This window comes from Rissa tridactyla, chromosome 2 (assembly GCF_028500815.1).
Source record: "Rissa tridactyla isolate bRisTri1 chromosome 2, bRisTri1.patW.cur.20221130, whole genome shotgun sequence".
NCBI classification, from domain to species: Eukaryota; Metazoa; Chordata; class Aves; order Charadriiformes; family Laridae; genus Rissa; species Rissa tridactyla.
This window is the reverse complement of record NC_071467.1, coordinates 117,604,182-117,629,111: the sequence shown is the minus strand read 5'-3', so window position 1 is coordinate 117,629,111 and position 24,930 is coordinate 117,604,182. Positions and strand designations below refer to the sequence as shown.

Sequence of the window (24,930 nt, the reverse complement as noted above, 5' to 3'; positions counted from 1 at the left end):
GTCACTCTCTCCCTTTTGCGCCACCATTGCATTGACAACCATTGCAGCCACAGCAAAATGTCCGAAACGGCAGCCATCCGCAACTGTCAGGCCACACTGCTTTAATATCAAACCTCAGTCTTTTAATGAAAAGGTCGATTCGAAAACCAAACGCAATTTATGCCGAAATGGGTTTTTTTGCACTTGGACTTGAAAAAGTGTAACTACAGCTGTTATATGACATGCTTTTCAGGTACTAGCATTTGCTAATGACACGTGGAATCCCATTAACATGCAATGTGCTTTCAAACGCACAAAGCGAAACGTTCACACACGAATCAATACACATAGTAATGCATTATGCCGTCTTGCTTTTATGAAAGGAAGTTAATGCATTTGCTTTCTGTGTACCATAGGAAGTATTTGTTACTGTTCACCAGCGACTGCGAGTTCCCCTCAACCCTGCTGGATTCCATACTAAGCACTGCATTAACAGTCTGCCTCGTTAATGAGGAGGACTTAACACTACATCCGAAAGGTTGAAACTGTTATCCTGAGAGAAACTGAACATGAAGACTAGAGAGATTAACAGATTTCCATTAAAATGTCACTTTAATTTTTATATCCTGCTAGGCTGATGTTATGCATTTGGCACACATATTTTCAAGAATTCAAAAGAAAAAAAAAATACTTCCTGCTCTTTTGAACTTAGTTTTCAAAAATGCTTTCCTGAGTGTTTTAAACAAAAGAGAAAAATTAAATGCTTCCTTATAAATACATTATAATAATACACATGTTGCCTCTCACTCCGAGAGAAATATCTGATAAAGTATTTACTATGAACATTAAAAAAATGTGTTTGTCAGCACTGGATGCTACGTAGTCAGTGGTGCAGGCTGGAGAATAAGAAAGTACTGCCACTCCTTAAACTTTCAAAGTATGTCTTTATGACCAAAGACACACCCTATAGTTGTCACAATTGCAAAAAAAAAAAAAAAAATTATCCAGTAAAACACCGCTGACAAAATGGTCAAGCACTACTGTAGATCCAACCCTCTCTTTAGTACAGCTTACAGGAACTTTAACTACTACTTTGCAACGACTCTCACAAGAAGTTTCTTCCTTCCTCTCCTCCCACCCAGCTCTTCATGCTACCATCTTCTCATATTTCTTCACACAGCGACAAGCAGCAAGGCAGTATGGGCTAAGGTCTCTAAAATTATTGCAACCACAATCAATTTAAGAATGTTTACAGCAGTTCAGCTCCTGGTAAAAGAGAACCTGGCCAAGAGGAATCCAAGAAAGTTTACAAGGATGAATGAAGACTGGTTTCACCGTCATCAGCAATGAGGGACACTCTTGGAGAAGAGCAGCATTATTACTCCTTATATCTTATATCTGCAAGCCCAAGTCTGGACATGACATGCATAATCAATCAGTGAAGTCATCAGTCAGTAGAAATACTATGTCACCGCTGAACAGAAATATTATCTTCTTTCTCCAAAAAGGCACAGACAGGTCTGCAACTTCACATGTGGAAGGAAAAATCCCCATTGACGAAAAACACACGTTCAGGACAGCAGGCCACTTCTGCACGGGCTGGATGATTGTTGCTGTCTCAGTGAACAAATGAATGTATGAGGTTGTAGCGCTTTAAACAGGGCCTCCTGGCAACCTGCTAAACCCCCTCCTACGACAGGTGACAGGTCTCTATCAAAGGATTAACACGTTATCGTGATTACATGTTCAATGAGAGGAATACATACCCTCCTAAGAAACGCCTTGTGCTGACATGCATGCACATGGCAATGCAGATACTAGCAAAGAACATGCACTACACTTCTAGACTGAGATGCTGTTATTTGTGACGATGCTTGATGGAGTTCAACTGTTTGAATGACAGGCAGAGGGGGGATACCTAAAAGTTCAGATCTCATGATGAAGAGGCAAAAAAGCACTACTCTCCTGTCAATAGCAGTAGGATAAAGAAAAAGAAAGGGTGGTAACTAGTCTGTTCTTCACATCCACAGTGAGCCTAAAGCAGGAAATGGCCCATATGACACCTTGCACTTATCTCCCCTTACTTCCCCCTTCCAAAAAAAAAGAAAAGGGATCTTGCACAGACATGTGTCCACATCTGGACACACAGATGGACCTCATCTACAAAATGAACTCGACAGTTAAGTAGAATGTGCATACCACATAAAATGCGGTATTCAGAAATGCATACTGCAAAAACATTTCAGGATACGAAGTTGTGACCCTAGACATAAGAACTAAACAAATAACTGGTTTTATACATTTATGTTTCTCAAGCAATGTTGGGAAAAGTTGTCAGATGACTTCCTGAAAGATCCTAAAAAGCTTTTAACACTCAGACTAAGCAACTGCTCTCCAGAACCGCATATACTGTTTCCATTCAGGGAAGATCAGTCACACAGATTCCATATTGTAACACATTCAATTTGGCCCAAATAGAACAAAACCTGTTCGCTATTCTTGGCTTACAGAACAAGAAATATAACATCCACTTTCAGTATTCAGAAATGTATTAACTTACGGGCCCAATACCAAATTGTCAAACCTCTTTGGCAGCAACTTCACCAAAAGGGAAAACGACATCCAAATTTCCAACGACTGACTTGATACTGATTTTTCTGAAAAAGGAATGTGCTTCAAGCAAAAAAGCACAATATTATTCTGCGACTTGTAAGTTGAAAAATAACAAATAGAAAGAGGAACTCACTGATTTTACTTATAAACAAATTACAACTTGCAAAATACTCTCTGTAAAGAATAAAAATGCACTGAAGAAAAATACAATAGTAGCAAGTAGAGTTGAACTAAAAAAGTAAGATCCTATCCTCTTTTATTGGCTACCTAGACTCCAACAGGTCCAATAATCCTTCTTTAGAAAATCTAGTATTTTCCACAAAGGCAAACTTACCAGGTGCAGATGACGAAACCTTTTAAGCCTACCATTATTCCATTACTAACTAAATTTAGCCTTATATGGACACAACATGCCTATACCATTTGCATATTTAAGGAAGTTGAACAATATCTCAAAACAATGCTTGATTAACTTTCCTGCCTTCCTTGCAGCGGCCATGAGCTCTTATTTTCAGTGCTTTAGGGCAGAGTGCATTCAAGCAGCAACGCACAGATCTCTAATGTATGATTTGTTATGTAAACTAAACGAGTCCACATTTTATTAAATCACGTGTGCACCAAATACTGAAGTAATTGGGTTTTCTGCTAATATTTATGTTTACACACGATTTTTAATGCACCGTCATACAGTGAAGGAGCTGCAGTGCAGTTCTTTAAGGCTGAACTCAACTGAAAGATGTGTCTGAACCACAGATTATCCGTAATACTTAAAACTCAGACACACAAATATGAACACAGATTCCCCTCAAAACAATGATAAGATGATACTCTACATCAAAGGGTTTTTTTCCACAGATCATAGCTCCTGCATAACCGCACGAAAATTTTAATGCTTCTAAGTGAAGGGAAAACTTCTGACAGGCACTGGGGAAGAAACGTCTTCAATTAGGTCTGCCTGTGAAGGAACAACAGTCTGAGCTAATCTGTCTTTCCTGAGCTTTGTCAACCGCCTTGTCACTTGTGTGAAGGAGTAAGAAGAGACTACAAGATCTCTGCTTTCTGTCAGCGACGGATGGGACAGACACTAATAGCCTCATGCTCAACTCAAATCGTAACTCCCCCCCTCATCCCGACGTAAAAATTACCACGGACGACACAGCACTGAGACTCAATTTAAGTATTATTTTACAGTAGCCTTGACTGTCAGGTGGAAAACAGTTGAGATTCAGTGGCAACAACCTGTTTAACACGCACCAAGTAGGGCTTTGTTTCTTTATGTAAAGGCAAATGATACAACTGTGCCTGCTTTCAGATCCGGGGAATTTTATATTCCACTGATTCAGACAGCAGAAGTAACAATTTAGCACCTACTGCAACTAAATTAGAAACTGTTGATTGCCCTGAGGATACAAAGCTCCTATGGTGTTTAATCCTATTTGGATCCCAAGATTTGCTCAGTTTGTATCACATGGCAATGGCAACAGGTTGAGTGCTGAACCTAAACTTATGGTCAGACCCAACATTCACAGCACAAACAAAGACTGTTGAAATCTGCACTCTGCTCTATTCCAAAAGATGTCCAAGACCCTATCTAAATGCAAGATCTTCTCTGGTACGTTCCAATTACCAGCTATGGAAACTCAACTTTTGGAATTATAGTAAAAACACAGCTTAAACTTCTGTGGTAACCATATAATCTCTTAATGGTCTAAAATTGTCACAGCCATTAAATAGAAGAGATTGTACACAACTTTCCATTCCCATAGGCAGGGTCAGCTCTTGTCCAAACAGGCTGAACTCTGCCCGGAATGTGAAACAATAAATTCAACACCATTCTCCTATGATATTTTTATACCCTACAAATCATCATTAAAAACCAGGGCTAATAGTTTTTTAGAAGGGTCTGATGAGGAACAGTATCCATTCTGATATTCTCTCTGACACCATGTAGTAGATATATTCAGCTTTATCAAAATCAAGAAGTAAGATGAAGACTCAGAGTAAAGTGGTATGTTAATTGATAAGGGGTTAACACATTTTAAAAAGTGTAAATTGTTTCAATAAGGAATTGGAAAGATTTTATTGTATAAACAGTCTTTCCCACTGAGTACAATATTGAGCTCTGTCTAGCTGTCTTAATTAAACAAATCCTTACCAAGGTAGCAACAAAACAATGGCTGCTTTTATTTCATATAAACTAATCTACACACAACACAGACCAGCCTTTACAGATCGGAATTGCTTTTCAGAAAGAGAAAGGACCAATAAAGTATGCATTTTCAAAACTTCTTTGCACCTTTTGCAAGAAACAAAGAAACATCCAGGATCCTGTGATGGCATGTGTAACAGACCAGTGAACGCTCCTTTTGAATATTCCTTTCTCATTGAACTCCAGAATTGCAGCTTCAGAACTGGGAAATAGTTATTTTGAAAAGCACCTCTCTCTCACCTAACTGTAGCCCATAAGCAAACATCTAGGATGGAAAGGAAGCTAAGCAGGAGTGTTGATCTACAGGAGGACAGGGAGGCTCTACAGACAGACTTGGATAGATTGGACCAATGCGCCAATGCTAATGGAATGTGCTTCAACAAGGCCAACTGCCAGGTCCTGCACTTGGGCCACAACAACCCCATGCATCGCTACAGGCTTGGGGAAGTGTGGCTGCAGGGCTGCCTGGCAGAAAAGGACCTGGGGGTTCTAATTGACAAGCAGCTGAACATGAGCCAGCAGTGTGCCCGGGTGGTCAAGAAAGCCAATGCCATCCTGGCTTGTATTAGAAATAGTGTGACCAGCAGAAGGAGGGAGGTGATTGTCCCCCTGTACTCAGCTCTGGTGAGGCCACACCTTGAGTACTGTGTCCAGTTCTGGGCACCTCAAGACGAGAGAGATGTCGAGGTGCTGGTGTGAGTGCAGAGGAGGGCAACAAAGCTGGTGAAGGGCCTGGAGAATAAATCTTATGAGGAGCGATTGAAGGAGCTGGCACTGTTTAGTTTGAGGAAGAGGAGGCTGAGGGGAGACCTCATCACTCTCTACAACTACTTGAAAGGACATTGTAGAGAGGTTGGTGCTGGTCTCTTCTCACGGGTAATTAGTGATAGAACAAGAGGGAATGGGTTCAAGCTGCAACAGGGTAGGTTTAGGCTGGACATTAGGAAAAAATTCTTCACAGAAAGAGTGGTCAGACACTGGAATAGGCTGCCCAGGGAGGTGGTGGAGTCACCATCCCTGAATGTGTTTAAGACTTGTTTAGATGTGGTGTTAAGGGATATGGCGTAAGGGAGAACTTTGTAGAGTGGAGCTGATGGTTGGACTCGATGATCCCAAGGGTCTTTTCCAACCTAAATGATTCTATGATTGGTCTGATGTAATTAGCAAGAAGCAAGAGAGGACAATTATTCCATTATAACTATCTTCAAGAAAGTAGTAGTTTGTTGATTTGCCATACTTTCATTGCACACTTACGCATGTACGCACACACTTGTTGTCTCTCAAACATGCACAATACATGAAATTATTGATTTAAGTGCTTCAGTTGAGACTCTTCTACACGGAGGCTAAACAGCAACTCTAGAATAAGGAACATGATGTATAGATTCCAGAATTTTCTAATTATTTCCCCACTGCACTCAGTACATATTTGCCTAATTTTTAAATGTTTTTTTACTACTGTCCAGCTCTCAGCTTCTCTTAAAGTCACGGGACTTTAACTGGTGAATATAAGGCTGCTTTTCATCATACACCTGCATGCCTCTTACAAGGAGAAAAAGACAATGGCAAAAGAAAGTCAGGAACACTAGTAACATCATGAGGGAAGCAAAACTAACTAGAAGATAAAATAAAAACTGTAGTAATTTTAAAACAAAGTTTTTAGTGAGTTTGAAGTTCTGGTAAAGACCAGTAACACAGAATGGCTCAGGGTTAGAAAATCAAAATAGTTAACTCACCTTCCTGGAGGAATTCCTCTCTTCGTAAGATCTATTCGTACTTTCTCTCCTACATGTCTATAAACCTCTACAATGGCTAGTATGGCAGTGTCTCTCACCTGTGAACACAGAGTTTAAATTGTTAATTTCAGGGTTACAGAAACCAAAACAACATTTGCTGACAACCCACTAATCTTCCAGTTTCTATGGATCTGCATGCCAACTTGTTTGATAAAACAGTTGAAACAGTGAGGATGGATGGGAAAGGAAATACAACTGTTACTTCAAGATGGTATTTGTTCCAAGTTAGAGCATCTCCAGATGGCAAATGCAAAATCCTAGAAATAATGGCTCTAGAGGGAATTTCTGGGATTGACATAAGAATAATATTTGTGGAAAAAACATGCTTTATTTAGGTCTCTGTCACAGTAGAAAACACTTCCAAAAGTTAGTCCCTCCACCCAGTCTTGACACTTCATCTTGCTTTTGTCTGTTCCTACATGCAGCAAGGCCCTTCTAGAAAAAGAACCTGACTCCCCACACCAATGGGCCATTTTCTTTACTTCCTTCAACAGGAATTACTTGGCATTAAATAAGCACAAGAAAGGGAGTAAGACAAGATGGGGAAGGGGAAAGAACAGTTAAAGCAAGGAGACGGAGTACCTCTTTAAAAAATTTAAACCACAGTCATCACAATAAAAGCTGCCAAAAATGCTTGTTAGTAAACGCCATTATTCTCTATAAAGAATTACTGGATGACTTTAGTATTGTTCTCTGTAACAGTTTGAACTAAACTCATAATTGCTCAATCAAGATATGAAAACTTCGTCTTTATTAATGATCAACAAACAAGACAAATTCTTAACAGATTTTCTCTAGAATAAAACAATGCTACGCTATACAGAGAACACAAGGATGTCGCTGCATCCAGAAAATAAGCATAAAGACCTATCCTGTTTAGTTGCCCATCTCCTACCAATGCTACCTTCTTCCTGTATTCTTACTCTTTTCTCTCAGACACAACTTCAGATAAATTGAGAAAGATTTTATCCAGTTCCATTTGAAGGTTTTCTGAAGTTCGGGTGTCCCCACTATGAACTGCACCTTGATTTTCACGGCAGTTGTTTTTACTTAATTAACTAATTTTAACTACAGTCCTTGCATGTGCTCAAATGCCATTTGGGTTCCATTTAGGAAATTATTACCTGTCCTGCACATGATAATGATACCTTCAGCAAATTTGGCAGATTATTACAGGTCTCATGCAGGGGTTCCTTCTGGAGGCAATTCTTCCTGATGATATATTTTTTCTCTTTTATTTCAACATGCTCTATACGAAACAATTATTTTCAGCGATGAATAGTTTCAACCGCTGAAGACAAAACTAAAGGGGCCAGTATATTGCAACACTGCTGTGTTTGCAACTCTACTTCCATCTTCCAATGGATGGACTGATTCAGAAGAAAATGGGTTTATTGTTTCTCACGGTAGAAAATAACGACCTGTTGTATACAAGAAAGGCTATCAGTGTTTCTTAAATGTCTACATTTATTTTGCTTTCATGCCTCTGTCGGAGTATAGCTGCTGAAGTACTATTAAGTAATGAAATCCTTACCTGACTATTTGAGTCACCAAACGCTGTACACAGATGTGGTACCAACTTGCTAAGTATTAATGGTTGTGCACCATAACTAAAAAGAGAAAAAAAATAAGTTAATTTTTTTTTTTTTACAGAAAATATGTAGATGTGAACTTTTAGCTCAGCACTGATATAATACAAACTTGCATCAATCAAGCTCCCTGTCTCCCTTGCTACTCCTTTGTCTACTTTTAAATAAGACAAAAATACTATACCTTTAGTCCTTCTTTGAGAAAGCTTACAAATTAAGTTGTTTGATTTTTCCTATTTATTAATTTACTTGAATCAGACTTCCTAAAGTATTAGTTTCAGAGAAGAATGACATTCAGAAGAAGGACAGAACCCTTACATCTCCATAGAAACAAAAAGCTTACATGTTTAAGGTAGCAATAAGACACAAACACACTCCTTCTCGGGATCGGTAATTCTTGTGTTTAAAACCAACAGCAAGGCGTTCCCAAATGTACTATAAAAACAGAAATAATTGTCTTTGATTACGAGGAGCACAATACAATGTAATTCTATCCATATTTTATAATTACATTTACAACAGTTGAAAAAAAAACAACAGAAGACAAGTCCACTGGAGAAGTAACACCACTTCTCAAATAAAATTAAGTTATAAAACACACAGTATGGAACACAACACGGATTATTCCTATGCCTAAAACAATCTCTAAAAAACATCCTTCAGAAATCTAGCTGAGTATTTTTATTGTTTGAGAAACATCTCTTAAAAACATACAGAATTGCTACACTTAACACACGCAAAACAAACACTAATGCTACAGACTACTGACTCAAGCAGAACTTGCTATATTCTTTTTGCTTCATATTCCGTTTCCCTGCCAAAACTCCCTCTCATCCATTTTAGCTCATCCTTATCCATGCCCCTGCTGTCCACTCCTGTCCTACTTTTGCTTCAAATTTACTTCATATTTCAATTATTTATTCACTATTCATCCTAATTCCTTTGCTTCCAATTTTGCTCTGCCTTCGTTTCTCCTTTTGTGCTACTACCACTTCCCACTGTACGATTCCCCTGCTCGCTAAACCCTCGTCTACCTTCTTGCGCACTCGTTTTTTCCATTGCCTGCCTTTAGCCCTCTCCCGCCCCAGCTTATCTTTTCCCTCCTTGGTTTATCTTTTTACCTTCCCATCTCCTTGCCCGTTCTCTAGCGGTATGTTACGGTGCAAAAAGCGGGAAGGTGAAGCTGACGAGCCTTGGGATTCTCAGGGGTGTCTGGCAGCGGATGCAGCAGCAGCTCCGACCGCAGCCCCCCCCAGCTGCAGCGCTGCCATTGCAGCCTCCCTCGGCCAGCATCCGCCGGCAGCGTTGCCTAGCGATGGATGCACACCGGCAATCCCACATTTTTGCAGCCTTCCTACCACACACCCCCCCGAACAGGGCGATTGTAACCTTTAACGATTCCACACACATCTGCTAAATTGTATTAGCTACCGATGATTGCAATCGTTATTCAGCTTTCTGAAAAAAAAAACCCTCACAACAAAGCATAAGAGCAGGGAATGCCGCATACTCTTTATTAATGGGGTAGCACACTTGATAGCAGACGTAAAATTTTCCAATTAGAGCCTCGCTTGATCGTTTTGTCCCCCTGTGGTTTCCTGTTTGTTTGTTTATACTTCATTACATTTAGAGAAAACAAACCTTAGACCAGCAGGATATGGCTTGCCCAGAACTGCACAGCTTAACAACAAAGAACAGGATTTTACAGAAGAAAACATCCTTTCTATTAACCCACTGTCCCAGACAAAAAAGGAAAAAAAGGAAATCTTCTTGCTAGGTGGACAAAAATACAGGTAGAACGCTAACTGTTCTGAACTGAAACAGACAAAGCAGACAAAAGAGAAATCTCCTCTTTCACTAAACTATCCTTACTTTAAGAACTGAATTCTTCTAAACTGAGAAATTCAAATGGCTGCTTAGAAATTTCAACTCTCACAACTTGCTAGCAACAGTTGGTGTCAAACTCCCTTTGTCCCATTCATGCATTTATACCACCTATACTCTTGTTTTATGCTTTCCTGCCCATAAACAGCTACATCGAGTTCCCGCTCATTAAAAAAAAAAAACCAACAAAAACCCAAAATAGTCAAACAAAACCCCAAACACTTTTAAAACAAGAAAAGGGAACTGACAACAGGACAAATTAAATATTATTCAACAAGACACTAGGACAGACAAGATGAGTTGTTTGGAAAGAAACTTATAGGAATTAACCCCAAAAAACCATTCCACCCAACTTTTCCAAAGGGATCTTTCTCTGCGGCAAAGGGAGCCTAAAACTCTGTATTTCAGTGTTGGAGGCACTGGATAGACTTCCCTGTTTTGGTCCCTGCTGTGAGGATGACTGATGCTTTTCATCCAAATTTTTAACAATGCATGAGGTGTCCTGAGAGCAGACAACTGAAGGCAGGTTTCTCCTGCCCTAGGGGCGTTACCAGAAGAGCCAATACCTTCTCTTTCTCACGCACACCGTTCCTTGGGCCTCATGAACCTTGTGTTCTTTCTGACATGGCAAGTAAGCTTCAAAGGGGATGGAAGCTTCCTTCCACCCTCTCAGCCTACCGCCTAACAACTCTTCAGAAACCGAAAGATGGACCAGTAATCTGAAACTCTTTCATGATGAGGGCCTAGCATGAAGCCACTATCACCACATTCTTTATCAGCAATTGTTCAAATGAAGGCGTCTCCCAAGATGCTCTGCTGCATAGTTATCCAAACACTATTACTGTGGAGGTAGGTGTACTTTCCGGTCTGTGTGTCAGGTGCTTGGGAGCATCTTGGGCACTGGAGCATGTCACTCACGAACTACTTGCACTTAGGCATGAAAAAATGCTGCAACGTCTCTTCGTCAATGAATACGATCAAAACTAGATCTCATGAAAAGGTAAAGGCACGTCTTTGTGGATGACACTACTAGACCTTAGTGCCTAAATACCAGTCAGATCTGTGACCAAATCATGTGAAAAAACACCTCACGTTAGAAGGGAGATAAATATGTTTCTACAGTTGCCTACCATGCTACCTGTTTGTTCCATCAGGCAAACAAAGCCAGGAATTATCACATAAAAGAAACTCATTTTCATTCACAAAAAATAAGACATTCCCTATTAACTTCTGCACTCAAAATTCAGAAAGAGATTTTCTTCACAAATTAAAAACTCAAATAGTAAGTTCCTACTGACAGCCAGGGTCCTCAGAGTTCCAAATAACATCATTGCTCAAACGATATAATCCTGTTAAATAATCCTACATTTTTCAGACTCACAGAGTAGAAATACAAGATTTAGTACTTGGAAGGAACATAATGCTAAAAACTGTAAGAAGGTTTGCTTAACTCAAACTTCAACCTAAGACAACAAGTCAGAGGGCAACTTCTCCCCACCTCAGTTTTTCCAAGGTTCACACAGCATCTTTGTCACACATCTAGAAAGCCAGATTTTCTAAGTTAGAATGCACCATCTCAATTGCAGGACTACTCCTATGCGTTTAAGTACACAGCTAATTTTAAAATAAAGTCAGAGCTAAATAAACTTATTTATTCCCATTATGCAAACTCCAATCCAGGAGGGTATTTCAAACATGCTTTCATTAACAACGTCCTGACAGTGACATGAAAACATCTACTCAGAATTTAGCTACGATATGCAAAACCTGCAGAATTGCACTGTGCCAGATTTTTATCTTTAGCTGAACAATGCAGCAGTGTCAATCCATTAAGAATATCTTTAAAATTTACACCATTAACAGCCACCATAACATTGTGACATATTCAAAGTCAAGCTCATGCATAAATCATAAGCTCACTGGAGGCCTACATCTGAATCTGCATTAAGTATATACCATGGGTGGTGCTGCTTCATCCATCAATTTCAATATGAGATTCTGTGCTTGCTCTCGAACTTGGTCTTTGGCATCTCCCATACGATCTATCAAAGGCAGGAGAACTATGGGAGAGAAAAAAAGAAAAAGAAAAAAATATTAAACACCCCATGAAGATTTTCTAATATTTAAGGATATTTCCTAAAACAGATTTAAGATACATCACATTCAAAAATAAAAGCTGATTTTAAGTTGGTAACAATATTTTGATGTCCCAAATACATTTCTGAGTATGTTACAAGACTAACAACAAATGCATTGGACTGAAATTGAAGAAAACTGTATCTTCCAACAGGCTAAAAATAAAGAAAGCTTTCCCTCTTAAAAGCCATATGAATGACTTCAACTTAATCTTCAAAAAGTATGCCCGTAGCTTCTGAATGTCTGGCTTTTCTGAAAAATAATGTTAGGCCTAGTGAGTGGGAAAGAATAGGGATAGGAAAAAAGGACTATTTCAAAATCAGTGGGATTTTGCTGTTTAATTACAAAAATTTTTAAAGTTTTAAATCCCCCTATTCACACGGTGTTTCTCCTGGAAACTCAGTCTTACTTCAGTAAAAGTATCGTTAAAAGTTACTATTTTTAAACACGTGTCCTCAAATAATATTAAACTAAAATTGCACGACAGCCAATGATTTTACATCCTAAAAATCAGAACTCACTCGAAATGAAAGGACTTGCCCATTCTTTTCACTTGCTTATACAGAGAGCAGTTTATAATTGCATACGATAAATAAATGGATGTTACGATATTTAGGAAAGTTATCTGAATGAATGCTTAGATCAGCGTTGTGCAAGACATCCTGCTGTACAGGTTCCTACTCCTCCATCTGGAGTCTACACACGCTTTGTGAGACTCTTCCCTCCACTGCTTTTGCTACCACTTCTTTAAACGAAGGGCGACAACACCGAGAGTGACACCTTCCCTCAGGAAGTACAACTGACACGGAACTGGTGGAGATGTCATCTCCTGGGGGACAGTGCTCTTAAAGCTAGTATAAACATGTGAAACAGCACCTAGAAAAAGCAGTGTCACACGCTAATAGTGACATTTACCTGTCAACAGCTCAACCTTCTGCATTAGCTTCTGTTTCTGACCCGATCCACCATTTTCTAAGAGCAGCAGGTATCAGTGACATAATCTAGGTGGGACTTACTCAACACAGATCCCAATACCCACCCAGAGCATCCTTCTGCTCCTGCACTCTAGTTAAGCCCGGGCTAAGTTTACAATTACCACACCACTTATTCCAGCCTTCTAAAACTAGCATAATGTTTGCCTTGAGTCTTTTAGAGACTTGCTCTTATTCCAAGAAAAAAAGACACAGTAACAGGGAAAATCACCATTTGGTGTTACATCTCTGAACACTGGAGAGTATTCTACAGTTGCTGCCTGATCTCTCTCAGCTGCTGACTGCTATAAAATTAGTTTTCCTATTCTACTCACAGAGGAAATAACTATCACCCTATTTTTTGAAAGGGAGCTCTGAAAGAATTTTAGCAGTACTTCATAATTTTATAGTAATAACTAAACAATAGTGTTACCAGCAAAAGAAAGCGAACAGAATCAGTAACTCGGGACGTCTCCTCAGTCCTCTGTTCCTACATTAAAAGCAGCAGCCATTTCTGTACCATGATTATTACCAGACAAATACACTGCTGAAACCTGAATTTCCCACCTGCTGTACCTGAACACTTTTTAATCATCCTAGTCTGAATATATAATTCTACTGGCTCTGGATATTCTACTGCCATCTTTAGCTACCATTATCAAGTTTTAGCATTTTTTATCTGTCTTTTCTTCCCTTTCTCTTCTGAATAAATTGTTACAGCTACTTTCATTTCACAGTTTGAAAAGAAGGGTTTGGGGTTTTTTTGTTTTGGTTTGGGGATTTTGCTGGTTTTTTGTTGCTGTGGGGTGGGTTTTTTTTTTGTTTTGGTTGTTTTTTTCTGTTTTGTTTAGCAGGGGTGATTTTTTTCTATTTTGTGAACACAGAAGAAACACCCAAAACTCCAGAAGCCTGAAGGCATGCTGAGAGGGTTGGGGTTGTTCAGCCTGGAGAAGTGAAGACTTCGAGGAGACCTTACAGCAGCTTTCCAGTATCTGAAGGGAGCCTATAAGAAAGCTGGAGAGGGACCTTTTACAAGGGCATGTAGTGATAGGACAAGGGGTAATGGCTTCAAACTGGAAAAGGGCGGATTTAGATTTGATATTAGGAAGAAATTTTTCACTCTGAGGGTGGTGAGGCACTGGAACAGGTTGCCCAGGGAAGCTGTGGATGCCCCATCCCTGGAAGCGTTCAAGGCCAGGTTGGATGAGGCTTTGAGCAGCCTGGTCTAGTGGGAGGTGTCCCTGCCCATGATGTTTAAGGTCCCTTCCAACCTAAACCATTCGATGATGAATTTTAGGAGTACACAGGTGATCTCTCCCCTAGATTTCCAATCACTCATATACTTACTGATTAGGTTTTTCTTCCCCATAGTATTTTTCATTACTCTATTCAGCACCTCTAAACTTTATGTGGTACAGATTTTGTACCATATAATACACGTATGGTATGTATTTTACTCGAACCATACGTTACTGGTGAGGTCTGCTACATCAAACTGACTGCTGGTCAGCTGAAGGCCACTCTTGTGTTACCGAGAGGGAAACAAACACAGCCCACAGAGAAACTGTTCCCGCGGAGGGAAACACAGCGAGTGCCAGTCCTGCGGGAACACGGCTCCTTTGTGACTCATTAGCAGGCTGAGTCAGTTGACGGAGCGGCAGATACCAGGGCTCCGCTCAAATCACCAAGGCGAGCACAGAGAACAGCTACTGGAAGCCGCTGAAGAGCTGTGAGGTCATGGAGTTAAACGAAGCGATGACACAGCCTGCAGATTTCAGGGCGTGCAGCCACTGAACACGCCAGCCTTTGTCACTCGCGGAGCTCTGACAGAGGGACAAGCTGCTGTGGGAGCTGTTAAAGGGCCCAAAAGTCTGCAGGCTTGACTTCCCCCCCCGCCCTGCCCCCGCCATATAATGCGTGATATATTCTGTTTGCATAAAACAAACGAAATTAGGCTGGTTTTCAGTTTGGTAGTTCATCTTCTCTGTCAGAATAAGCTCCAACAGGAAATTATTTTTATTTGAAGTTGGTTGCCTATTGAGAATTTCAGAACGCTCAACCAGAAGGGGATCTCCCCCAAACATATTTCAATTTGAATTCCTAATGCCTTCATCACTTTTTCTCCAAAATGTTAAGACACATCTAGGGAGAGCTACAGTAAAAAATAGCTGAATTGTATTAGCTGCCCTTTCTATGAATGAATGGGGAACACATCTCCCTGACTAAAAATTCTGAAGATATTTGAGACACTCAGGTCCATCCCAGTGTCCTGTTTTGCTGATCACCCTTCTCTTTTCCCTACTGAAAGCCTCCTGGCCTCTCCTTGCTCCTCTGTGGTCCTGCCCTGTCAAAAATCACAAAGCACAAGAAACTGAGTTCTCACAAGAGCCCCCACCTAAGCCCAAACCAGTATTTGTCTGTTTACAAGGTGAACTGAGGACATACTCAGACATTCAAGATGATACACACATGTCAATCAAAAGCAGGAGCTAAGAGGTGTGTTGGAACTGAGCCACTAGGAACAGCCTGTGGAGGCTTTGGTCCCTTAGGAAGTACCTACCAGGTGTTTGTGCACTAAGATTTTATAAAAAGGTCTTTACCTTGGACAGCTTTAGGCAGGTTTCTATCCTTACCAGGAACAGATGAAGTAACTCGCAATACAAGGGCACCCTTTACCAAAAATCAAGTCTCTGCTTTAGAAGATTAGAGCACTACTACCATCCCAAAGAATGGATAACCAAAACACACATTAATAAGAACAATGCTTCCCCCACACACACACCCAACTTCATTCTGAAAACTACTGAACAATCATTTTGGCTGATACTTTCAGTTTTATGTGCTTTCTTATCAGCATTATCAAATAAGCATCCTTCCTTTATGCTGCAGTGCAAATATATGCATTTGGTCATGTCTGGCATCAGCGTGCAAGATAAACAATCTCAAAAAGATGTTGGGGGTTAAAAGAAGGGTGAGGAAGGAGAATTGTGACCATGCATGAAGGCAGTATTCAAAGTGGCAGTCTCCTAAGAAGTTACTCAGCAAAGTATATAATTTGTCACATTCAGTATGGACTCCTGCACTCCTACTGTTTTACATTAACCGTATCCATCTTACTCTTTCTGTTGTCTAGTTTCTTTAATTATTTCAAAGGTATTTTGGAAAGCCTAATAAAATATGACAACTTTCTTCCTTTTATTTATTTCTGCTGATACGCAGAGAAACATTACACTAAATTTAGGAGACACTGACTCCCTTTGCAGTTGCTGGTTATTTTTTGCAGAGACAAGGAGGACTATATCCCATTCAATTTGCCTTTTTGGAACATTTTAGCATATTGCCAAAGTTTCCTATCACCACCAGCCACTCCTGTGTTTTTCCTGTTAAGATTTCTACATTGTCATACCATGATTTTACAAGTTTTGATTATTGAAGAAAACTTAGAAGAATCAGTAAAAATATTCTATAGCGCATATTAATTCTATCAGATTTACCTCAACCTGACCTGCTGTTTACATCTGAGCTGCTATTTATACCTTTTTCCTTTTTAATTGCAGAATAGTTACCTTTCTATTATATCCCTAACAGACCTTATTATCCCATCGGTTTCTTTTCCATTGTTTGACTTCCTTCTCTCGACTTGGTAAACCTAAATAAATTTTTATTTATACAAAATCGGGTAATGATTTTACCACCACTAGTTAGACAGTAGATGCAAGAATTAATGCCAAAACCAGCCTAGAGAGTCAGAGTACAGCCTCGAGAAATTAAAAATTTGTTTCCTTCACTGGGACTGAAGAGGACAAACAAGTAAATCACAAAAGTCACTGCCTAGAACGGCACCCAATGTATTTTTAAAAATCCCAAGCAGCTTAACTGTATGACCCCCTGCAGCAAAGAATGCCATAGGTAGTACAAACAACTTCCTTTTGTTAAACTTTAACAAAAGTTCTTCTGTTATGACACAAATACGGAGCTTTTCAGATTGTATTATTGCTTACAGCTCCTGCTCTATTCTTTCTCTCTTGACCACTTATACCTGCTCTTTATAAGTGCTCATTTTATGTATGGCCTCTCACACCTACCCATTTCTAGGAACCCACTTTAGATAGTCCATGTCTGCTCTACTGCAAAGACTTACAAAAAAGCATTAAGCAAATAAGAATCTTTGCCAAGGAAGCAACATCAGTGTTGGCAGAAATTCCGTTACTAAAAAGTCTAACTTTTTCTCTTAGACACTGAGAGAAAAGGACTTGAGGGCAGAAACAGATTGAACCTAGGCAGAAATATCTTCCTAGTTTTCCAGGAAACCTTGCCAGCTCAGGCAATAGCATTAAACAGCTGCCATTAGAAAGGAGGGAGGGAAACTACTGCCTCTGCAATTAGAGCAGTCTGTTCTTCTGGGTAAGGTGCACAGGAGAGAAAAGGAATCCCACAGAGCCTCCTACGGGGCCAGCAACAGGGCTGGTCTGACAGGCCTACACAGCCAAGGGCTACTTCTAAGCAAAAAATCATTAGCAGGCTCTCAGAGAGGGCCTCACCACTCCCCTCCTCAAAATAAAGTCCACTCCACAGTAAGTTTAATCAAAAGCCATCTCTGACATTAATGTTCTTGGCAGGAGCCAATTAAGAAAAGCATTAATGAGACATACTCTTCACCACCAGTAGTGAATGGAAAAAAATACATTTTTTTTTTTTTTTTTTAAAATCCAATACATCCATGAATCTATCAGGGTCTCAGTCTCAGGAAACACGAGAACAGAGCCTTCAAGACCAAAGAGAGTTTCAAGTGTATTAGACCAGTAAGAAAACTAGAAGGTCGACAACAAATGTTTGTGTCATCTCCTAACATTTTTTAGCTCTAGACTAGGTTTTTACAGAACTAGGATTAATCAGAACCAAACAGAAACCAAGGAAGGGTAGGATTTCTCTGCTCTTATTTAATGACACTGCACTTCTAGATGTCATACAGTGAAGTGTCCATAGATAGCAAGCAGATGGTACCCTAAAGCACAGCCTATCACTCAAGCATGAATCACTTCAGGTAAAATTCATTCCTACTACAAATAAATTCCAGTGATAGCCAGACAGGACATAAAAAGCTTTAAAAGGCTGCACATTTTTTTGAGGGTTTTTTTGGTGTTGGGTTATTTTTGTTGTTTTGTTTTTCCACACTAAAGCTTTAGACAATCTGTCACCAAGATGACAAAAGTCACAGCTTAAATCAGCTATGACCATTAACTATAGAGGGAATCAAAGAAAAGGATTTTCTGAGATGTTGCAGGAAGTTCATCTTTTTGTTAAATTGGAAAATATAAAAGCAATTCAAAACATCTATTCTGGAGAAAAAGTACAAATAACAGAGTCTCCTCTAAAAGCCTTTCCTAAAAAAAAAGTCAGCATTTTATTGTTTAAGAAAATGCTACAACACATATCCAACACCGCTTTTCCTGAGGTCAGTAAGCAATAAAATGAAAGAGCAATATCAGACAAAACACCTGACTTGCATTTAGATGCAACAAGGTAGCTTTAAGACAAGATTTCTCCCACATAAGTAGAAAAGTGTGCTTTACATTATCTGAGCAGTCCAATTTATTGAACTATTTGATTTAATTTCAAACTTTTCTCTAACATCTGAGGTTGGCCATACAAAGCCATGGGGCAGATGATCTTGAAGGTCTCTTCCAACCTAAATTATTCCAGGTTTTATGTTAAGGTGTTCTGCAAGCATTTGTAATCTGGAATCCTGCAGTATAACACACCATTAGTCTCAACATGTAAATTAAATTAATAAAAATGAACAATAAGAATAAAAATCAGTCAGTCCCTAAAACCTGAACATCCAGTGTTTTTCTACATGCTATAAATCCATGGTAGCTCATGCTAAAACAGTCCTTGATTTTCATGGTGTCAAGGAAAGCACTTCTCCACACAGCATTAAAGCCACTTATTGAAGAGTCTTGATTAAACTGCACATTTAAGTCTTCTCCATCCAAAAATTTCAATCATTAAGCAGAAGGAAAAGCAAAAATTAAGAACTTGGGTGTTATTTATCTAAACGCAGTCTTACTCAAACAAGTATTTCCAAATTCTTGTACCAAATGCTTTTAATCCATATTCAGTCAAAAAATTAATGCACATTGCAAGTCCTTACAACTGCTTTAAAAATACATCAGGCAACATACTTGCATGCTTAATTATGACAATAAATTTGAAAGAGCATTTAAATTATACTGAAGAGTCTAATTTAAGGGTTCTTCCACCACTTCTAGAAACCACCTGGGAAAGAATTTAAACACTTCAAATTGGTTTCACATCTTAGTATATGGCACTACAACTATCTTCCAATATTATTTTTGCCCACTAGTTTCTTTTTACAGTAAGAAGAATTTGAAACTGCTATTACCCATACGCACACATTTACATACAGAGGTTTTGTGTGTAGAATGTGTATCTATACTCAGATTTATACATATATAAACATAATACGCATATCTGTGTTTGGTCTTTTTTAAATATCAAGTATCTTTCCTGTAATTTGCAGGTAACTAAAATGTATTTTGCAACATCTTGTAAGGTTGTATGTGAAAGTGAATGACAATGTAATTATATCATAGACCAACAGACAGTTCAGTATATACAGAAAAATATGTCATGATATAGCACCACATTAAAACTGACACAGATTCCACATACCTTTATTACACTTTTTCTTTTCTCATTCCTTTGGCAATAACAAGATGGCAAAATAACATTCACTTATCTTAGAAAACAAAACTATTATCAGAGACTTTTCCCAGAAACTCTATCATCCAGTCACGTTTGCCCATAATTCTAATATTCTCTTTTACTCCTGATATATAATGTTTTAATAATTAATGCCATCACATGGGAAAAGAGATTGTGACAGGGTAATTATGTACTCTTACATAATGTCTTTTAATCACAGAACAAGCAGTAGTTTTAAATACTGAAAGATGTAACACTCAAACACTCCTTAATCTGCTTTATTTTTTCCAGAATATGTCCACATAGTCTTATGAACTAACAGATATCCTGATATTTATTGCCTGCAGAGTATTTTCAAGCATCTTCACTGAGATTACTAAAAAAGAGATTCTAAATTTTTGTGTCCAAGTTCTCAGAACACTGATGCCTGCTGCAGAGAGCGTGCAATGTGGTTAATCACAAAAGGGTAACACCTTGGAAGAAAGTTACTGCAACATTAGATTGTTGCCTAGGAAACTGAATTAAGTCTCTTATCAGGCATTATTACTTCAATACAAAGATTGCTAACACACTCTTCAGAATATTGGAAAACGTCTCTCCTATAACTATTCTTCTGATTTTGCCCAAATCGAATTTACAGCACATATTTAGGCTGTACAGATAGAAATAATAGTAGTAAAGCATTCCTGATTTTTTCTTTTTTAGCAAAAAGCCTGTAGTGCTTATGGGGGTGAATATTCAGTCACATTATTTTTCTCTGCACTTTAGGAAATCTCTCCCCTTCATAACTGAACAGGAAATTAAACTGGGGGGGAAATGTTTTGCCATGTTATAGTTGGGTAATACACTATTATATTTCCATCACTTAGTGAGTTGTGAATCATGAATAAAAATACCTCGGGGTCACAGAAATGAGATGCTCTTTATTAAGACAAAAATACATTCATGGTTCCAGATATGTTATGACAAGATACATCTATAAAAGTGAAATTTCACCCAGAAAAGAGGATTCATCGTATTTTAAAAGAGGCAGAAACACAGTAGGTGGGTATTATACATATACATCTTCCTTCACTATATTCACGGTGCAATCCTGATCTTCAGTGAGCATACAAGTATCTACAATAACTAATTGCAATAAACAAGAAGTTGGCCATATTTTGAATACTTCAAAGTAATAACTAAATTGCCTGGAAAAGTTGTATTACACTTGTCTTCAAAAAGTAATATACTCGCATTTATTTGACCAAAACAGAAGAAAGTAAATATCTACTATATAAAATTCTACTGAGGCTTCTTGCTGTGGCTATAAGAACCTTGTTACTCAGTTGAAGTATTTTGCTTCCAAATTTCCCAAGATTTTCAGGCTCGATACCATGATCTTTATTTTCTCCTCATATCACCTGTATGAATTGCAACTTTGCAACATGTAATTACCCACCTCATTAACTATGTTCACATGAAACAATGACCTAACTGGACATAACCAAGACAAAAAAAAAAGCTAAAATGGCAGTTTGCAGAGAATCATAGAGTTGTCTAGGTTGGAAGGGACCTTTCAGATCTTCAAGTCCAACCATCAACCTAACTCTTGACAAAACGCACCGCTAAACCATATCACTAAGCACTACGTCTACCTGTCTTTTAAATACCTCCAGGTATGGCTATTCCACCTGGGCAGGTAGAGGGAGGAAGAGTGGCTGGAAAGTTGCCCAGCACAAAGGGACCGGGGGTATTGGTCTACAGCTGGCTGAATATGAGCCAGCAGTGTGCCCATGCAGCCAAGAAGGCCAACAGCATCCTGGCTTGTATCAGGAATAGCATGGCCAGCAGGACTAGGGAAGTGATTGTCCCCCTGTACTCAGCACTGGTGAGGCACCACCTCAAGTACTGTGTCCAGTTTTGGAGATTCTGAATCAATTCAATGTCTGAAAGACACTGAGATTCTGGAGCAAGTCCAGAGAAGGGCAAAGCTGGTGAGGGGTCTGGGGAACAAGTCTTATGAGGAGCAGCTGAGGGAACTGGGGTTGTTTAGCTTAGAGAAAAAGAGGCTGAGGGGAGGCCTTATCACTTTCTACAGCTACATGAAAGGAGGTTGTAGGGATGTGGGGGTTGGTCTCTCCTCCCAAGTCCTATCCAACAAGCAATAGGACAAGAGGAAATGGCCTCAAGTTGCACCAGGGGAGGTTTAGATTGACTATTATGAAAAAATTATTCACTGAAAGGACTATCAAGCATTGGAACGGGCTGCCCAGGGAAGTGGCTGAGTCACCGTCCCTGGAGAGATTTCAAAGACCTGTAGACATGGTGCTTAGGGACATGGTTTAGTGGTGGACTTGGCAGCATTAGGTTAGCCATTGGACTTGATGATCTTCACAGTCTTTTCCAACCTAAATGATTCTATGATTCTACTTTATTCTGGCATTGTAAAGAACTCACTATAGTTAGAGTTAGTACACACAGAGTCAGCTATGGCATAGAAGAGACAATATAGCTTTTATAAGAAGAAGTGGTACCTCACAAACTTTTAAAAGCTCTCTGCAGAACTAACTCAGCTCTCCGAGTTAGTTAGAAAGAACTAACTATCTGTTCTCTGCAGAAAGTAACTCAGCTAACAGAGTGCAGTTGGATTTTTCACATAATTCTCAAGAAGAGGTCTTACAGGAAGGAAGGCACATAATGATAAAGGCATGGAGGAAGAGACACCACCCTGGACAGTGGACCCTAAATCCACCATCACTGCACAGGAAACAGGTTCTTACAGTAGACAGTCTCATGAATATATTAGGTCCATTTTCAGGAAGCAGCTATGTAACAAAGACTATCAATATTTATCAAAGTAATAGATGACATAATAAAATCAAACAGAATTATGCCACTATAAACATATTCTGCATCTGTGCTGTTCTGGCTTCCTCAACTCAAAAGCACTACAACAGAACAGCACTGACAGCGGAAACAAGAACAATAAAAACCTGTGGAGCCATGTGTATACAAGAAACAATTAAACCGGGATTCTTACCCGGAATGGGGAAGGAGGAAGGATAGCCGAGGAGAGGCACAAAGAGACCCATAAAATGAAGACTGGCAGTCAAGATAAGACATGATGGCTCACCCCTCTAACACAAGATCTAGCAAGTGTCAAGTTATCAGGCAGCCAGTCCAAAACAAGAGTTTTGTATAATTAAGCATTATGACAGAACAGTGTAGAAGCGAAAGGTCTATGAGGGTTCAAAAACTAATCAGATACAGCTGTAGAAAAACAGGGTGACAGGGGAGACACTGAAGATACCATCTGCCTCAGCTGGCCCTAAATTGCAAGACTGCTGACAGCATGGGGGTCATACTGAAGCAGTTATCACTGCATGTTTGTCCTGTCCTTACTTTCTTCTCAGGCATCCGCAAATGGATGACTGTCAAACATGAGCCTTTGGTCTGACTTACTGGAGTCATTCTCAGATTACATTTAGAAGCCAAATCTGCAGAGTCAACAGAACATGATTTGGGAAATTGCTGGTTCTTTAAGTTTTGTTGAAGGAAGCACTTTTCTTGCTCACCAGTGTGCTTTTAATTACTCTCATAAACCCCGGACTATCCACACTCCCAGACATCTACAATAAAGTCTTTATATTACTGCTTCAATGACAAAAACCAAAAGTGATCCAAATCTTGTTATAAAACCTGGAGAGACAGCTACCAACTGAAGCTAATTCATACTATAAATCACTCTTTTAAGAAGTCATCTAAAATAAAGATTGTTTTCTGCCTTTACTGAGACTAACATTTCAGTGTCTGTTAAGCTTATACAAAAGCTGATCATGCACAACAGTGACTTGTGTATTCAGCATAATGGACTGTACAGGTCTTGATTCTGGAGGCGCTCAGAAGACCAATTTCAAATGAAGACACTACTCAGCTCTTCTAAGAAGTACTTCTGGAATACACAGCTTCAGATGTCTGTTGATGCTACACATGCTTGGTGGTCACCCAGTGCCAGTACTCTTTACTCTTTTTTTTTTTTTTTAATATAAATGCTATCAAGTACTGAAACGTAAATCTTTAATTTGCTCATAATCTCAAACTACTCAAATACTGGGACAAAAAACATTGTGTTTTGAGTGCTGAAAGTGTTGGCAGACATGCTCGCCAAGCCACTTTCCATTATCTACCTGAAGTCATGGCTAACTGGGGAGGTCCCAATGGACTGGAGGGTAGCAAATGTAGCACCCATCTACAAAAGAGGGAGAAAGGAGGATCCAGGAAACTATAGGCCTGTCAATCTGACCTCAGTACCAGGGAAGGTCATGAAGCAGATCATCTTGAGTGCCATTACAAGTCATATAATGGACATGCACAGGATCAGGCCTAGTCAGCATGGGTTTATGAAAGGCAGGTCCTGCCTGACGAACCTGATCTCCTTCTGTGACAAGATGACCTGATTATTGGATGAGGGAAAGGCTGTGGACATTGTCCACCTAGACTTTCAAAAAGCATTTGACACTGTCCCCCATAGAATTCTCATGGAAAAACTGGTGGCTCATGGCCTGGATGAGCATACGATCTGCTGAATCACGCACTGGGTGGATGGGCGGTCCCAAAGAGTGGCGGTCAGTGGAGTTAAGTCCAGCTGGTGGCCGGTCACAAGTGGCGTCCCTCAGGGCTCAGTGTTGGGACCATTTCTGTTTAACATCTTTATTGATAACCTTGATACGGACATAGAGTGTATCATCAGCAATTTGCAGATGACACGAAGCTAAGCGGGAGTGTTGATCTACAGGAGGATAGGGAGGCTCTACAGACAGACTTGGATAGATTGGACCAATGCGCCAATGCTAATGGAATGTGCTTCAACAAGGCCAACTGCCAGGTCCTGCACTTGGGCCACAACAACCCCATGCATCGCTACAGGCTTGGGGAAGTGTGGCTGCAGGGCTGCCTGGCAGGAAAGGACCTGGGGGTTCTAATTGACAAGCGGCTGAACATGAGCCAGCAGTGTGCCCGGGTGGCCAAGAAAGCAAATGCCA

The 24,930-nt window shown here is 39.6% G+C and overlaps 1 protein-coding gene across 27 annotated transcripts in view; it reads right to left on the bottom strand.

Moving 5' to 3' along the window:
* Nucleotides 1–24,930, bottom strand: part of CLASP2 (cytoplasmic linker associated protein 2) — a 154,817-nt gene that overhangs the window by 113,468 nt on the left and 16,419 nt on the right. For 26 of the 27 annotated variants that reach the window (XM_054193579.1, XM_054193581.1, XM_054193591.1 and 23 more), the window contains 4 exons: nucleotides 12,027–12,130; nucleotides 8,530–8,621; nucleotides 8,132–8,207; nucleotides 6,538–6,635 (listed from right to left, as the gene is read on the bottom strand). In XM_054193579.1, coding sequence (XP_054049554.1) covers nucleotides 6,538–6,635; nucleotides 8,132–8,207; nucleotides 8,530–8,621; nucleotides 12,027–12,130 — 370 coding nt within the window. Of the gene's footprint in view, nucleotides 1–6,537; nucleotides 6,636–8,131; nucleotides 8,208–8,529; nucleotides 8,622–9,307; nucleotides 9,352–12,026; nucleotides 12,131–24,930 lie in introns of those variants that run through there. The other variant, XM_054193598.1, reaches the window with a different exon arrangement.